Genomic DNA, 18,205 nt, shown 5'->3' with positions numbered 1-18,205 from the left:
CATTAATACCTGCGCCACCAGTTGTCTAAAGATGATGGTCATAATGGAGTTAACAGAAGAAGGTTCCTATAACCCCTAACTACACAGCCAGTTTAGGATAACAGTTTTTGAACTTATTTCCAACTTTTTAATGTTTCTTGGCAAAATTCATAAAGCCATAACTTTATTATTTTTATGCCATTGGTGCATTTTTTGTGGAGTCCATAACTTGACAAATGTTTTTTAAACTATTTCTGGGAGGGATGAAAAACGCCCCAATGTTTTTTACATCATTATTTTACCCCATTCACCAAACAACATCGATAACATATTATTATTGTTTCTTGTGGGTCAGTGTGATTATGTTTAAACCCCTTATCACCACCTGTCACCAATTGGTTATAAGTTTGGAACACTTTAACAAATCCGGGTGATTTTGAGATTGTTTTCAAGTGATAAGTTTTGCTTTTGGCAAAAGTTCAGAAAGATTCTTTTTTCTCAAAGTTTGAAATGTTCTGCTTTCGAGGCAGATAGTTAAACTACCCAAAAAGCTTGATAACTAACATTTCTAGAATGTCTGCTTTATGATGACACATTTTATTAAGTGTCCTCTTATTTTTCTAGGATATTATGATGCTTAGAACTTTAGATGCAATTTTTCTTATTATCATAAAAATCGTCAAAACTCGTTGTGAGGGAGAACTCAGCTTTCAAGGGACTTTGAAAGACCTAAATAACAATAAAACCCCATAAATTACCCCACTTCGGCCCTCTACTTATGTAAAACAACTTCTAATAAGTCTATTAACCCTTCATATGGGTGTTTCATATGGATTAAAACAAAATGGAAGTGCAATTTAGAAACTTTAGAATTTTGGGGGGGAAATACATTCATTTAAGCCAAAAATGACACTTTCACAATTAAATGATGAAATGCTCAGCAAAGTTTGATGCCCAATTTCTCCCGAGTGCTCTATGGGGCACCTGACAAGGCATGGAATGGGCTGGAGGGTAGGTCACTGGTTGTACCACCCTATGTGTAAAAATGGATGGCGCTGGTCCTCAGGGGTAAAAGGTTTCCTTTTATTCTGAGATATTTTGGACAACGCATTTTGCACTACAACAAGTGCTTTCTCAGGTCTAGGCTTGTTGTGCTGGAGTGGTGGAGTGGAGATTATTGCACCACTCCAGCACAACAAGCCTAGACCTGAGGAAGCACTCATTTTAGTGCGAAACGCGTTGTCCAAAATATCTCTGAATGAAAGGAAACCTTTTACCCCTGAGGACCAGCGCCTTCCAGACATTTTTACACATTGGGTGGTACAAGCAGTGACCTACCCTCCAGCCCATTTGCTATATGCCCTTGTTACCCAACCTTGGGGCGAGGGTAGGGACGTGGCAGCGGTTACTCATCACATATGCCTTACCAAACGTTGTGCCTGTCTCTAGCACAACCAGCAAAGGTGAGTAGCCAATCTCGCCCAAGAGCAGCTCTTACTCAAGAGCACCCCGAAACTAACCAAGGATAACATCGCACGAGGTAGCGCTGTTTCTCTCTGTCCCCCTCCCTTTTTCTCCACATATCCACATTGAAGGCATGGAATGGAAGCAGTGCCATTAAGAGCAGATTTGCATTGTTACAGGCTATAAAAAATTTTTATTTTTGATAATGTGAACATATGAAGGCTTATTATTTGCAGTGTGAGATACATTGTATAGATAATTCATTTTGGAGGTCTATAGCTTATTGACAAACAAAATCAACAATTTTTGTATTGGAGTTTTAGTACACTTTCTGCCCGCTCACAATAATATTTTATCTGGTTCTCTACGATTATGGTGATACCTAATTTATTTTATCATATATTTTTTTTCTTATCTTTGATCAATTTTACAGAGCAAAATAACTATTGGAGAAAATCCCTTTTTAGTATTGGAAACTTTTCAGAGGCATAACTTCTGAATTTTTATGCTGAAAGGTCTAGTTGAGGATTTATTTCTTTGAGAAAAGAGTTGTTCTTTTCAGGACTTCAACACCAATTTTACTACATACAAGCCCTGAAATAATCACAATTACTTGCAAACCATTAGTAATTAAGATTATTTTCCCCTTCACCTCCACACAAACCAGCATGCCATCATCCAGAAAATAGGTTGTAAAAAGTCAGAGGTGGAGAGTTCAGCAATTAAGTTAATTTCAGAATGCCACTTTGGCTTTATTTGTCAGTCCTACATCCAAGTACATGATAACTGGCTCTCCAGATGGGTGATCTGCGGCAGGAAAATCTTGACTTCTTTGTTGAACTCTCAACCTCCATGACGTTATACAGTTAATTTACATGTCACTTCAAAGTTCATTAGAATAGAGTGAAAATTGAAAACTTCAGCAATGAGGCAAATCCAATTTTATAGACAAAGATAAGTGTGAGCAGTTATAATAAATAACTATTGTTGAATAATGAATTTAACTTTCACAATTGTATTGCAAGATCAGCACTCACATGCACCATGAAGAAGAAGGTGAACTTCGGTGGACTTGAGCGGGGAAGCGACACATGCAGGAAATTGGACGCGCGATCTTAGTAAATCGTGGCAGCTCCGAATCCTTGTCGGACATTCCGGATCGGCGGCGTCAACGGGACAGGTAAGTAAATGTGCCCCACTGTGTTTAGGAAACCCTTTTTGGATGTTAGCCCTGTTGCCATTCACTCAGCTTTTGAGTGATTGGGTAGTTTTCCCTATATACTGCAACCCACAGGTACATTACAAAAGGTATATAACAAAAGATGAGCATTTGCAAAAAGCATGCCCGCATTTAAAGGATCCCTTTAGAGTAGGAAAAAAGGATGTTTTGGTTTTTATAGCATGACTATTGACTTTCTTCAGGCGACTAGGTGCTAGTGAGTTATGCAAGGTGATGTTGCTAAAAAATTTTCCTAAATGGGGGTTATGGAGTAGAATGCTCCAATGTTTGTTAACCCCTTAACAACTTGGCCCTTTTTAGTTTTTTCATTTCCATTTTTCACTCACCACCTTTTTTATTTTTCCACATAAAGAGCTCTGTGATGGCTTATTTTTTGCGTAACAAATGGCACTTCATAGTGACGGTATTCAATATTCCATGCCGTGTACTGGGAAGTGGGAAAAAAATTCCAAATCCAGTGAAAATGGTGAAACAAAGCATTTGCAATGTTTTCTTGTGGGCTTGGACTTTACAGCTTTCACTGTGTGCCACAAATGACATGTCTACTTTATTCTTTGGGTCGGTGCAATCATGGGGATACCAAATTTGTATAGGTTTTATAATGTTTTCATACATTTACAAAAATTAAAACTTCCTGTAATAAGTTTTTCATACTTTGGTGTATGGAGCTGTGGGTGGTGTCAATTTTGCAACTTTTGATGGTGTTTTCATTGCTTTAATTTTTAGGATTGTGCAACCTTTTGATCACTTATCATAGATTTTTTTTATATTTTTCAAAATGGCAAAAAGTGCCATTTTTTACTTTGGGCGCTATTTTCCGATACAGGGTAATACACAGTGAAAAACCGTTATTATATTTTGATATTCTGATATCAATGGTATTCTGTAATGAATGGGTTAAAACAAGACCGCCTCGGGTCTTCCAAAGACGGGCAACGGATCACCGCTCCCCGATGACGTCACAACGTCACAGGGAGTAACGATCCGTGGCAAGGTGGCGGTGCCCATGTACCAGCATCCTTTTAAAGCCGCCGGTAGCATTGCCGCCATCGATTGGCAAGAAAACGGTAGCACCGATCGCGGGTGTTACCGGTAAGCCTTTGCTGCAATATGCAGCAAAGACTTACCTGCTATGGAGAGGGCTCGGCCCGCGAGCCCTCTCCATGCACCGGGACCCGGCTTGTGCCGTACTAGTATGGCGCAAGTCGGGAAGGGGTTAAGGATCTTTTTTTTTTATCTTAGACAAGTGTTAAGAAAATGTAGAGATGAAATTTGACGTAAAGCTATTTGGTTCTGAGTGATCCTTTTGGATTTTCTTTTTAATTTTTTTTTATCTAGACAGTCTTTATGTTTTTGAGTCTTTAAACCTTCTGACCAATAGGTTTGATTGTTCAGAGAAATCTCACTAGTACAATTTCTTCGTACTCTTTTGAACTGTCCATTACGGACATTTGTTAGCCATTTCCTAAAGTGCACTCAAAAAATCTAAATAACCGTTACAATCCACGGGTTTGAAGAATGTTCATGTATTGAGTGCATTGTTTGAATTGGGAAAAAATTTTATGTCAAGAAATTCTTCTTTATCATTTGTCACAGTATGTGTAAATTTTAAGCCCCATGGATTATCATTCAGGTCTCGTACAAAGATGTTAATTTCATCGATAGTACCCTGTCATACAATGAAGATATCATCAATGAAACATTTATAGATTTTACATTTTACGTAAAGGGGATGTGAGGAGAGAAATGTTTCCTCTAAATGACCGACAACCAAATTTGCAAAGCTAGGTGCAAATTTAGTACCCATGCCTGTCCCTTTTGTTTGAAGATAAATATCTGATTGAAAAGAAAAATAATTGTGAGTAAGGATAAATTGTATTGCATCTAAAATAAATGTGGTTTGTGAAGGCAAGTTTTGAGGATCTTTGTATTCCAAGATTATGATCGATATTCGAATATATAAAGAGCAGATGTCCATGGTTAAAAAAAAGTAGGTACTATGCCATGGATAATTTAAAGTGACATTAATGAAATCAGTAGTGTCTTGGATGTGGGAACTTATATTTAAAACATATTTCTGTAAAAAATGTAATGTGATAAATTTGAAGTAATGGAGTTTATTCCTGCAATGACAGGTTGCCCAGGTGGGTTGGTAATGCTCTTATGCTATGGATTCTAGAATGTAGGAATCTCTTAAATGACAATCAACCCCCCCCCCCCTTCTTCCCCTTATCAGCAGGTTTTATCATAATCTTCAAATTCTTGGCCAGTTCAGTGAGAGCACATCGCTCACCATTAGTGAGATTGTCATTATGAAAGTGATCTGATCTTACAGGTGGTCATCGGCTGGACAGCACACTGGTAGTAGTTTATGTATTATTGAATTTCTGTTGACAGGTTCCCTTTGGCATCTTTACCAGAGTATGGGGCTGTGATTTTAAAGTTTTTTAAACTTCTTTAAGGGAAATGGTTTATAATACGCACAAATACCGTTAATTTAACAGGTAATGCAAAGTTAAAATGAATCCTGTGCAGATATATTTATCAGATTAAAAAGAGGTATTTTGAAAAGCCCTTTAATACATGCTCTTCTGAAAGAAGCTGGGTTTGACATGTAATATACTTTGATATGTTACTCTATTTACACCGGTTATACCAGTTTTTAATTTTAATTAAAACAGATCATGAGTATTTTCTAAATGGGGATATCATTTGTAAATTTATTTATCTACAATTAAAGTATTTCCTCACACAAATTATCTCTCTTTTTAATGTTTTTTTTTCAAGGTTTCCCTGAAATAGGCAACAATTTCATTAAATAAGGGTAACTAGTGTATTATAAGAAGTTTCATTTTAATATTGTTGGGAAGATGGGTAGAATGGCTTAAGGTTTAACCCTAAAGAAAATAAACATTATTAAAAGGGTTTTTTGCTCTGAACCTCCATAAACTGTAAATCTGATAAGCTATGTGTTCCATGCATTATTAATCTACCACAGATGTGAATATCAGACCTTGAACAATCAGCTAAAATCTCCCCAGGGCAGCATCAGGTGGGAAAACCATTTTACATCCAGGATCAGATAGCAACTTTTTTGCCAAACAAGCAGTAACTTCTGCCTCTCTCAAACAAGCAGGGGGACTTCAAATCCCCTGGCCCACATTTCGTGGGGGGCCAAGTGGTAAGGCCCTCAGCAGTTATATGGAAAAGTCTTGTTTCTGGGAAAACACCTTTATAATAACCACATCTCTTTTACACATTCTCACGTCTTGTATAAAGAAAAAAAGACCCGTATTCTGAATGGTCAACGAGCAGATCATTTGAGTTGATAAAGTACAATAATAAACAGGTATCATTGGTTGTAGAAATAATGTACCACCATGCTAATAGATAATCATTGAGTATAGCAAAAGATAGCCCCTGCTAATGAAACTATTGTATTAATTGGAAAAAAATGTATAAAAATAATAGTATGCTATTTCCCTTTCTATTTGTGCACACTTCCTTCTGTAAAGTCACCAAAAGTGTCAGATGTCACCACACTGTTTACCTCAGGTGGTAGGCTTCTGGGAGTTTCCATTCTCAACAAAAGCTGCTATAATACTTAATTGGTATCTTTATAAGCTCTGGGTATGTCTCTTTTATGTAGTAGGTTCAGTGCCGTCCGTGCTAATCCATGTATAGTGACATTATATACAACACTATTGATGTTGAAAGACTAAAATATACAGGATCAGTAAAATAAAACCTCTAAAGGAATGTAGCTGCCATGAACTTTCAGATCTATGGCTGACATAGCCACATTCAGCTATGATGCCAATATTATGACTGTAGAGCATATGTCCCCTCAGCATCTGTTATTTACCCACTGTGGTGCATAACCAAACATACAAATCAAACAATAGAAAGTCCTTGGCATATAATAATGTAGTGGTTCACACGGATATTCCCTGACCACAATGCACATTCCCACAATATTAGACTGTAATGTAGGAAAAATGAACCTTGAAATGGACTGTATATATGGACTTATATATGGACTTAACCACCTGGCCCTTTTTCATTTTTGCATTTTCATTTTTCACTCCCCACCTTCAAAAATCCATAACTTTTTTATTTTTCCATGTAGAGGGCTGTGTGATGGTTTGTTTTCTGTGTAACAAATTACATTTCATAGTGACATTGTTTTATTTTCCATGCCATGTACTGGGAAGCAGAAAAAAAAATTCCAAATGCTGTGAAATTGGAGAAAAAATGCATTTGCGCCATTTTCTTGTGGGCTTGGATTTTACAACTTTCACTGTGCACCCCAAATGACAGGTCTACTTTATTTTTTTGGTCCGTACGATCACAGGGATATGAAATTTATATAGGTTTTATAATGTTTTCATAAATGATACACATACACAAAAATTAAAACCTCCTGTACAAAAAAAAATTCTTCATTTTGCCATCTTCTGGTGCTAATAAATTTTTCATGTAGCTGTGTATGGTGTTATTTTTTTTAGACTTTTGATGACATTTTCAATGCTAACATTTTATGGACTGTACGGCCTTTTGATCCCTTTTTATAGAATTTTTTATATTTTTTTGGAAGCAGGGATACCTAACATGTTTATGATATTTACTGTTTATATTTATATCAGTTCTAGGAAAATAGGGGCGATTAGAATTATTATTATTTTTATATATAATTTTTTTTTTTTTTTACTATTTTTCAATTTTATTTTTTCAATTTCTTTCCCTTTAGGGTACTTTAACCCTAGGTAGTCTGATTGACCCTACCATACACATTTTCCACATTTATTACAACATGTAAATCGCACATTGTAATGAATGAGTTAAAATCAGACAGCCTTGGGTCTTTGTAGCTGTCATGGTATCTGATCACCGCCCTCACAGGGGAGGCGTTCAAATCCAATATGGAGGCGCTGCCGTCACAACTTTGACGGGGACATTTGCAGGGTAACACCCACGATCGATGCCCGCCCCGGCCGTGGTTTTACTGGTGGGCGTTTGCTGCAATAGCAATATAGATTCATCCTACAAATTATTCCCCCCCCCTTTTCCAAGCTTCCCAAGCAATTCTCTACTTAATGGCCCCTCTTGTGGAAAATAATGCAAACCAGGAGGTGGTAGATCATCTTCCCCCACCTTTTTCTCCCACTTCGGTGTATGTTTTTCAATACAGCTTCAGGCCTGTGAACACCCCACAGGTGCTCTTTTTCTGTTCTTTTTGGAATAGATATACAGGCGGTCCCCTACTTAAGGACACCCGACTTACAGACAACCCATAGTTACAGACAGACCCCTCTGACCTCTGGCGAAGCTTTCTGAATGCTTTACTATAGTCCCAGATAGCAATGATCAGCTGTAAAGTGTCTGGAATGAAGCTTTATTGATAATCCTTGGTCCCATTACAGCAAAACATGTTTAAACTCCAATTATCACTGGGGCTACAATTTTTTTTGTCTGGATCTACAATTATAAAATATAGTTTCGACTTACATACAAATTCAACTTAAGAACAAACTGTCTGTACTGCTTTGGCTTAAATCCTGCATAATGTCATTTGGCTTCTTGAAAGTTATGCTTGAAGTTAAGGGGTCTGCCTTACAAGGTAGCTTAGATGCAATGTCTTCCTTATCCCTTCCTGGAAAAGATATTTGCATTATATCCTAAATTGGAAAAGTCTCCATAAAGAGATCTTAGTGATATGACAAACCATAAATAAAACTATAACTCAAATTCATTTAGGCAAATACATTGAAAATGGAATATATGTGAAGCCTCGCACAACTTGATTCATTTATCAAAATTTTTAATCATGTTCATTCCTGTGCTGTGACTACTGTTCATAATGCTCTACAGAATAATCATATAACCATGACTATGAATTAGAGATCTATAAGGTCACATTTACATTTGCATCAGATTCTATATTATTTCAGACTCAAAAAGTCCTTATTGGATGGACCACAATATGGGAATGTTCATGTGAACAGGAAAACATCTACTTTTTCTCACCACATTTTAAGAAGATTTATGAAGTCCATTTTGAGTTGAATGGAAGTTCAGGGCAAATCCTAAATATAAGCTTTGTTCCAAAAGTGCAAAATAATTTTACAACGGGTTCCCGTTAAAGTGATTACTAGACAGATTTTTATTTGGAGTTTTATGTGTTAAAATCCACCTGTACACATTACTCCTTTATCCATGATAATATTAGATAAGTGTAAATGCATAAAACAGAACTATGTACAAGTTATTTATTACACAAAACACAGGGAAATTAAAAAGTAAAAAATTCAACCGTTCCTAAATGCACATTGGCATTTATGGGTATCACAGTCATATTGTAATGGGCGGTGAGATCACAATTTCAGTTAAGTGTTTGCACGTCACTGTGCTGTATATATAAGAACTGCAGTACCGGTAGTAGTGTCCTATTACAGACCGTAATCAGGATCTCCCAAACATGTTGTGCCCATCATGAGGGTGCATGAGATTGGGTTAGACATGTTGGATGGACCTATCTGCTATATAATAGAGATTAGTTTGCCTTACTAAATCTTTCCCCTTACCTATCTGGGTACTTTATGGATGTAGTGTGATCTCTATGTCGTATAAACACTCATACCATCATAAGGATCACTGATTTAATATGTGATACAAACATTTCATTAAAAACTGGTATTTAGGAAATATTTTTGAGTGTGTAGATTTTACTCTGTTGCAACACCCCTCTAGGTCTTGGCCCCTTGTAAGGTGGTGAATACTGTGCCCATGCCACCTACCTCTCTTTCCTGCTCCATTTCTCACTCCAACTGCTCCGGGCTTTCCGGTTGAGTTGCCCGGCCTCCTCAATTGTGGGGTTCTTGTTGTCACCCTCGCTTTGTGATCTGGGCTTTTCCTTTAAGTTGCCCTCACTCCTGGAGAAGAACCTAAGCAGCCTCTTCTTTAGTCCTTGCTTCTTGCTGCTTGGGGATTCTGGTGCTGTAGATGCCATGGTGGTGGGGGGTTTGTAGATCTTAGTCCACAAGAGACTTGGAGTTACTTAGCTGAGACCAAGAATGAGGTGGAGGAGGAGGCTGCCTAATCCCTGGGGCTGGAGGAGAAATATGCAGGCAGGAGACGCTCAGCTGACTCCTCAGGCTGTGACTGTCACCACATAGGATGCCAGCGGCAGGACAGACAGGTGTGTGAAGCAGAGTGGAGGGCACCCTTTCATTGCCACTGCTCTGAAGGTTAACGATACTACACCTGACAGAATAGCAGTGGTCAAACAAGTCCAGGACACCTACAAGACATTTGAAGATGTGATTACGTAAGTAAATCATCAAAGAGAAGCATTAGCTAAGTTGGCTCAGCCACGCACCTAATGTGGGTGTGGTCAGGCACTGCAGTCATACTGAATACTTGTCATACTGAACAAGACGCTGATAGCTTTTAAGAACTGATTCGGAATGCTTTCACACAATGCGTTGCGTCACTTTTTTTATGTGTTTTTGACGCATTCTGAAGGCTTCAGCTTTGATTACATGCTGAGGTTACATTGCATTTCAACTGCATTTGCTAAAACGCAATGTAACTTCAGCATGTGATCAAGGCTGAAGCCTTTGAAATCAAAAAACGTGACGCAACACATCTGTAAAGTCTGTAAAGTGCAGTGGAATAAAGTGGAATAATAAATAAAGCATAATAATTATATTTTATCACAGTCCTGGTCACTAGATGAAACACACAAAATGTAATAATTCATTCACATCTTTTAGTGTCACTGTTTTCAATTTAAAAATGGATATGACTTCATTTTGGCGTATGAGACAATCCTATTTACATCACCTCAGATTAAAGGGGGTGTAACCTTTCAGCAACTAATTGATACTGTTTGTGTAATAAAAAGTTATACAATTTTCCAATATACTTTCTGTATCAATTCCGCATAGTTTTCTAGATTTCTGCTTGTTCTGATTCAGCAGGAAACTTCATTGTTTAAATCCCGTGGATGGGTACCAGTCCCTGCTCATTTGATGTCACACAGATAGTTACACACAGCTCTGATTACTCAGACATCACATGACCAGGGACCATTTTTTATCCACAGAAAATAAGCAATGAGGACGTCACGCCGCCTGTGTCTCTGAGCGAAGTTGGGGGAAGACGATGATGGAAGAGCCGCAAGAAGACTGGAGCTGCAAGCCGTGGGAGCAGCTTGTCTCGAGGTAAGTATGTTTTATTATTTTTCATGGACAATTATTATTTAAATCTGGCTAATAAGCGGCTAATAAGGCTAATACTTCTACAACGCGATAGATGTGGAGGGCTTCTATATACATGTATATGCGGCCAGAATCTGGGGGGAGCTGTATACATTTATATGGGGGCAGATTCGTTTTATACTGGGGGGCTATATACTTTTATATGGGGGCAGATTCTGATTATAGGGGAGTGCTGTATATATTTATATGGGGGCAGATTCTGATTATATAGGAGGGAGCTGTATATATTTATATGGGGGCAGATTCTGATTATATAGGGGGGAGCTGTATATATTTATATGGGGGCAGATTCTGATTATACAGGGGGAGCGGTATATATTTATATGGGGGCAGATTCTTATCACACAGGGGGGAGCTGTATATATTTATATGGGGGCAGATTCTAATTATACAGGAGGGAGCTATATATATTTATATGGGGCAGATTCTGATTATAAAGGGGGAGCTGTATATATTTATATGGGGCAGATTCTGATTATAAAGGGGGAGCTGTATATATTTATATGGGGCAGATTCTGATTATACAGGGGGGAGCTGTATATATTTATATGGGGGCACATTCTTTTTTTTCTGGGGAGCTGTATATATTTATATATGTGTGGCTGTATAAAACTGGGGGGGGGGGCTTCTAAATATAATAAAACTGGGGTGGGGATATATGGGAGGCTGTATATAGTTAAACTGAGGGGGATCTAAATATCGGAAGAAGATATTAATTAAACTGGGAGGAAATATATGGGAACTGTATATTTAATTGGGGGGGGGGGGTGAATAACAAGGCCTTTAAAAATAAATTATTATATATACAGTATATATTCTTTAATTAGGGGGGTGCTATATATATAAAATCATATGTAACATAACGGGGTGGGATATATTAGTTATAGGATACAATAAATTACTTTGCATCACTTAAACGAAATGGTGGGGGTCTGTATTAATGTAGTCAGTTGTGTTGTGAGGGGTATATATTATTTAGGAGCACAGTGTTGTTATCCAGGAGACTTTATACTGTAAGTGACTGTGGTATTTTTAGGGATGCCAGGTGGAGATGTTCTGCATGGAGCTGAAGATATCTGGCCATGAATTCAGCCGTGATACGTCATGGATTGGAGAATCCGGAATAAAGTCCTCCTATAAGGTACTAGATGCCACTAATGACTCCCAGAACCTGTAGCCAGTCACATAGTGTCAGTGAGCTGTCTGTGGGGTTGTTAATTGTTAGTAAAGTTTTCAGCATTTACTGAACAGGGAGCGGACAATGAAACAGAAGTGGGGGGGGGGGCAGCATTTTAATATTCGCCTCAGGCAGCAAATATGCTAGAATCGGCCATGTAAAGGCCTGTACAGCTGAAAGGTCACACAGATTTGTCTGTATTTCAATAAAACAAGCATCCACAGAAGTGCTTGAACTTTCGTGCTCCTGACTGATGTGACTGAGCTGGGGTCTCGTGCTCATGTCGCCAGATAATCCCCAATATGTTGCCAGAGTGTGTTCCTCCTTTTAGCAACGTATTCCAGGCTGCATGTACAGGTCATATTGTAGATGATTCCATGAAACCTGCGGACACATTTGACTTTTATGGAGCTCTGTGGTCCGCATTGAAGAACAAATAGTGCATGCGACAATTTTTGTCATGCAGATTACAAGTCTGTGAAAAACAGCAGACCAGTGAATAGATACATCAGAAACAATGTGATAGTATGCTATCCACAAAAATCGTAGATGCAATGCATACTTGAAAACACCCATTTGAATGAGTCCAAAGAGGGACAAACGCTATGACATGCCCTAGGGCAGTGGTGGCGAACCTATGGCACGGGTGCCAGAGGCGGCACTCAGAGCCCTTTCTGTGGGCACCCAGGCCATTGCCCCAGCACACCAGACAAGACTCAAAGAATCTTCCTGCAGTTCCAAGCAACTTAAAAGATGATGCTTTAAGTCATATTTTGATACTTACGTCACTACTTGGGACTGTAGGAAGAGGGAGAATTAGACAGGGTCGAATTATTTTTGGAGGATCTCCTGCTGGCCCCACGATTCTCTGTGTACAGAGGTGAACTGGAAAGAAGCTAAAATGATGAAAAATTTCCATCTTTCTACTGTGTTGCTGTCCGCAGGAGGCCAATATGATTGAAAGTTGTTGAACAAGGAGCAATAAGTTACTGCTTTAATTTTTGATGGGCACCTCGCGATAAATAAGCGGGGTTTTGGGTTGCAGTTTGGGCACTCGGCCTCTAAAAGGTTCGCCATCACTGCCCTAGGGGTTCATAATACGGAGGTCAAGACCAACGAGTGGGCTCCCAACCCAGGTATACCAAAATTACCACTATACAGTGATCATATAGTGGTAGATACTGGTTCTACCGAGCGCTCTACATCTTACAATTAATCACAGTACATATTTAGTGATCATTTCTTGTTTAAAGTACTGTTCATATGAAAGGATATGAAAGGAATATGGATTTATCATGATAGATGTGATAGGACTTCAATTTATACTGTATATATTCGATTATAAGCCAACCCGAGTTTAACCCCTCGACAACGTGTGACGTAATAGTACGTCACGCTTCGGCTACGGGTGAATGGAGAGGACTCACAGGCTGACCCGTCCATCGCTGCTGGCAAAGCTGCCGGCGGCTTCAAAAAGATGGCGCCGCATAGTGACATAATCGGGGATAGGAAATCAGTTGCCATGACAGCCTCTGGTCTTCCGTAGACCCGAGTCTGTCTCATTTTAACCTCTTCATTACAATGTGCGATTTGCACATTGTAATGAATATTGAGGAAAATCCTGTACTGTAGTATAGCAGTATGAATCAGACAACCTACAGTTAAAGTACCCTAGGGGGGATCTGAAAAATTGAAAAAAAAATGTTAGAAACAAAAAATTATACAAAAAAAACCCTAAAAATTCATATCACCCCCTTTCCCTAGAAGCCATATAAATAGAAATATATAGTAAAAATAATAAAGACATTAGGAATCAAAACAAAAACAAAAAGGCGTCCAAAAATGCCCGTTCTATCAAAATATAATAACGATTTTTCACAGTGTTCAACCCTGTAACGGAAAATAGTGCCCAAAGTCGAAAATGCCACTTTTTTACCATTTTGAAAAATATCAAAATTTCAATGAAAAGTGATCAAAGGCCATACAGTTCACAAAATGGAGGAACTGGAGGTCTTAATGTTGTGCAACATCCCCCCATCGGGGCCTAGCCTTTTCTTGGGGCCTGGAGACAGCCGGGGCCCGCAGTATCTGAGTGGTTGGCGGGTTGCGGCCTAGGCACGCTAGTGTCACGGTGCTTGGTATGGGGAACCGGAGGGCTGTCCTACAGCCTGGCAGATCTCCAGCAGGGTGGTGTTGGCAAGAAATGATGAGAGAGAGGCTGCTATAGCGGTTCTCTCTGGGGCAACCCTTTGGGGTCTGGAGTATGAGTCCCTGTGTAGTGGATAGGGTGCCTGTGATGGTGACAGCCATAGTAGCAGGGACCAGACGGAGGCAGAAGTTGAACAAAAATAACTTACAGTTCTTTATTGGAACCGACATTAACAGTAGCAACGTGAATGGTAGAAGGCTGGAGATGTAGTTGGAGGGACCCACAGGATGGATCATCAGCCTGGATGCAATGGCAGGCTGGGAGATAGCTGTGTCCTGGAAGGATGCTTCAGCTTGTCCTGGGTTGCTTCAGGTATCACCCTTAAAGGTAGAATGATACCCCTTTCCTCTCACTAACTAGCTCTTAGCTCCACTTTTCAGGCAGGGAGCTGGGCTCACCTGCTTTGGTCTGGTGTGCTGGCTGCACAGACTCATCTGAGTCTCTAATCTGATCTGTTCAGACTCCTTGGTCCGACTGGCTGAACTCTCTCCTCACACTGGACTCTAGAAGTTTCCTGTTTTGTTACTCCCACTTGGCAGGTGGTGGCTACTCCTCCAATTACATCTCAGCTCACAGAAACAGAGTATAACACATGTGATTGGTTGCTGGAATTACATCACAGAAAACAATTAACTCCTGCCTTACCAGGCTCTATCACTGCAGTGCTCATCTGTGTTATGTAGTGACCTGCTGTGGGATTGATCAGACCCTTCACAGGCTGCAAGCTACATGGTGGGACGTATTCGCAACAACCCCTCCGCCTTGCATCGGCGAGGGTGTTGCACATGGCTGGACAATAGCTATGACTGGGCTGTTACTATAGATAAATACGTATAAATAAAAAAAGGGGAAGGGGGTTGTTTACAGTCATGGCCAAAAGTTTTGAGAATTATACAAATGTTGATTTTTACAAAGTCTACTGCATCAGGTTTTATAATGGCAATTTGCATATACTCCAGAATGTTTTAAAGAGTGATCAGCTTAAAGCAATTAATTGCAAAGTCAATATTTGCAGAGAAAATGAACTTTTTCCCCCAAAACACATTTTAACTTCATTGCAGGCTTGCCTTAAAAGGAGTAGCTAACATTGTTTCAGTGATTGTGTCACGATTCGTAGGGACGAACCGTCAGAGAGTCTATGGGCAGAGTCTGTGGACTCCCTGAACCACCGCGGGGGATAACAATAGTAGATGCAACCTAGGAGCGGAGTCTAAGTGGACTCCTGGTCTTCGCCAGAGCCCGCAGCAAAGCGGGATGGTCTTGCTGTGGCTGAGAGCCACCAGGTCACTCCACGGGTGCGACTAAGTCCGCGGTGACAGCCAAAGTAGGGACACAGGGTATGCAGGACCACGGGAAGGCAGGATAGGATAACAGGACCGCCACAGGATAACAGGACTGCTAAGGGATTACAGGACCGCCACACGGGAACACCACAGGAGCACGGGAACACCACGGGAACACCACAGGAATCACAGAGACGTCTGGAAACGCTCAAGAGGTTTTCACTTCAGTTAGAATGACTTTAAGATCTGGCAGGGGATGATGGGAGTTTCCAGAATGGGAGAGCCAGGAATGCCAGCGCCAATTAGGAGGACGCTGGCCCTTTAAATTCTTGAAGAGTTGGCGTGCGCGAGCCCTAGCAACAGGGCCACATGGCCTAGCCAGGAGCAGACCCACGGCCTGGACGGGACCACAGTGGAGCCATCAGGAGCAGGGAGAGGAGAGTACGGATCCAGATCGAGGTGGCGGCAGGCACACAGGGGGGCATTAATATATGTGTGTGTGTAGGGGGCATTACTATATTTGTGTGTGTGCAGGGGGCCATTACTATATGTGTGTGTTTGTGCAGGAGGCATTACTATATGTGTGTGTGTGTGTAGGGGGCCATTACTATATGTGTGTGTGTGTGTGTGTAGGGGGCCGTTACTATATGTGTGTGTGTAGGGAGGCCATTGCTATATGTGTGTGTGCAGGCTATTATAAATGTGTAGGGGCTATTACAACTACAATCTCAGGACTGGTCACTTGCAGTCAATAGGTAGGCATTTTGCCTGTGTTTCCTGTCGCTGTGTATGATAAATACTGTTTTTATTGCTGTAAGTACATGTGGATTGGTGGGGGTATACTGAAGTAAACACTACTGAGAAATCGGACATACTTATAACGATCTGTGCCCTGGACCTTTAATGACCCTAGCAACGCATCTGATACCAGGACTGTATTTTTGTTAATAACAGTGAATTAGATATGGGGGCTCATTTACTAAGGGCTCCACGGCCGCACTTTCGTCAGGTTTTCCAACTTTTTCCGTTTTGCGCCGAATTCCGCCAGGATTTTGGCGCGCGCGATTGGATTTGCGCCGGCTTTCGCGCGACAGAAAACAGGGGGTGTGGCCGTCAGGAAAACCTGCGTAATTTAAAAAACAAATTGTGTCGCAAAATCAATCACTCACATGCACCAGGAATAGGTTGTTGAACTCCGGCGGACCTCAGCGCAGCAGCGACACCTGGTGGCCATCAGCCGCACGTCCTTAGTGAATCGCCGGAAGACCCGAATCCTCGTCGGAGAATGCGCCGCTCGATCGCGACAGGACTGGGTAAGTAAATGACCCCCAATGTGTTATTTTGTTATCCTGAATATATATAAGAAACTTGTCTTCGTGTGAATACCCAGCAGCCCAGCAGCAGGGTAAGTTGTAAAATTAAAATTATTAACTTGTATTAAAGAAGGTCATTGGGGCAGATTTACCTATCCGGTCCATTCACGATCCAGCGGCGCGTTCTCTGCGCTGGATTCGGGTCCGGCCGGGATTTAATAAGGTAGTTCCTCCGCCGTCCACCAGGTGGCACTGCTGCGCTGAAAAGCATCTGAACGCACCGGAATTCACCGAGGCCAGCTGAGTGAAGGTAAGCGCGTCCCGAGCGACACATTTTCCGTTTTTAAATGCGGCGGTTTTACCGAATACGTCGGGTTTCCGTTCGGCCACGCCCCCCCATTTCCGCTACGCGCATGCCAGCGCCAAAGCGCCACAATCCAATCGCAAGCACCAAAATCCCGGGGCCATACAGGGGAAATCGCCGCAAATTGGAAATATTCGGGTATCACATCGGGAAAACGCGAACCGGGCCCTTAGTAAATGACCACCATTGTCTTGTTGCACCAACCGTAGATAAGTCTCCTACCTTTTGGCTAAAAGGCTTAATTCGAAAGTCACCTCAAAACTGATAAGGGCTGTTTGGAGTCCTAGATAATGATCTATTACAACTTGTAACCCCCTTTATGTTCACTGAGGCTATTGATGCCACTGCTGCAGTCTCTGAATACCCAGCATCGAACAGGAGGGACACTAGCCACAATGCTGGAACCAGGGGAGCAAAGTGGAAAATTTGAGTTACATTTTTACTTTAAAGCTGGTCACAATTTTTTTTGGATCACAGAAAATTGCTTTTAAAGTACTATTGACTGAATTACGGATACAAAAGTCACAATTAGTTATGCTTTCAGCAATGTTGTCACGGTTCCTTTATACTGCCACATCTGCTTGCTGGGCTGGTGTAATTTATAGGTAATTATTATCCTTAGTCTCTAGCAACCTTTTCATGCAGTACACACCCACTATTAAAACTTGATGTGCCTAAATGCTAGTTTACAAAGAACAAACTGTTAAAAGCTAGCTACAAGACCATGTAAACCCCAGCTTAAGATTCTACTATAAAAATGGGAGGAGCTGTCAACTTTACGGAAATATTATAATATTGTCGCTTAATTAGTAAAAACTCAATAGAAGCCGTTGCACTAGATTTTCTGTAAGAAAATAGTCACACATCCAGCACAACAGAAAGGTAAATAAATAT

At 40.5% G+C, this 18,205-nt stretch overlaps 1 protein-coding gene and 1 long non-coding RNA gene across 4 annotated transcripts in view; one reads left to right on the top strand and one right to left on the bottom strand.

Annotated features, from left to right (window-relative positions):
* CRYBG2 (crystallin beta-gamma domain containing 2) overlaps positions 1–9,989 on the bottom strand; it is a 104,966-nt gene extending 94,977 nt beyond the window's left edge. The window contains exon 1 of the mRNA XM_072137059.1: positions 9,481–9,989. Coding sequence (XP_071993160.1) covers positions 9,481–9,692 — 212 coding nt within the window. The 5' untranslated portion in view covers positions 9,693–9,989. The remainder of the gene's footprint in view (positions 1–9,480) is intronic.
* The window catches only part of LOC140118760 (uncharacterized), a 33,634-nt gene continuing 25,248 nt past the window's right edge, over positions 9,820–18,205 (top strand). For all 3 annotated transcript variants that reach the window (XR_011853255.1, XR_011853254.1, XR_011853256.1), the window contains exons 1-3: positions 9,820–10,010; positions 10,791–10,908; positions 12,002–12,106. This is a non-coding gene — a long non-coding RNA (uncharacterized lncRNA). The remainder of the gene's footprint in view (positions 10,011–10,790; positions 10,909–12,001; positions 12,107–18,205) is intronic.

The sequence above is a fragment of the Engystomops pustulosus genome, chromosome 2, assembly GCF_040894005.1.
Source record: "Engystomops pustulosus chromosome 2, aEngPut4.maternal, whole genome shotgun sequence".
NCBI classification, from domain to species: Eukaryota; Metazoa; Chordata; class Amphibia; order Anura; family Leptodactylidae; genus Engystomops; species Engystomops pustulosus.
Note: the sequence above shows the minus strand (reverse complement) of the source record. Positions and strands in the feature narration are given on the sequence as shown.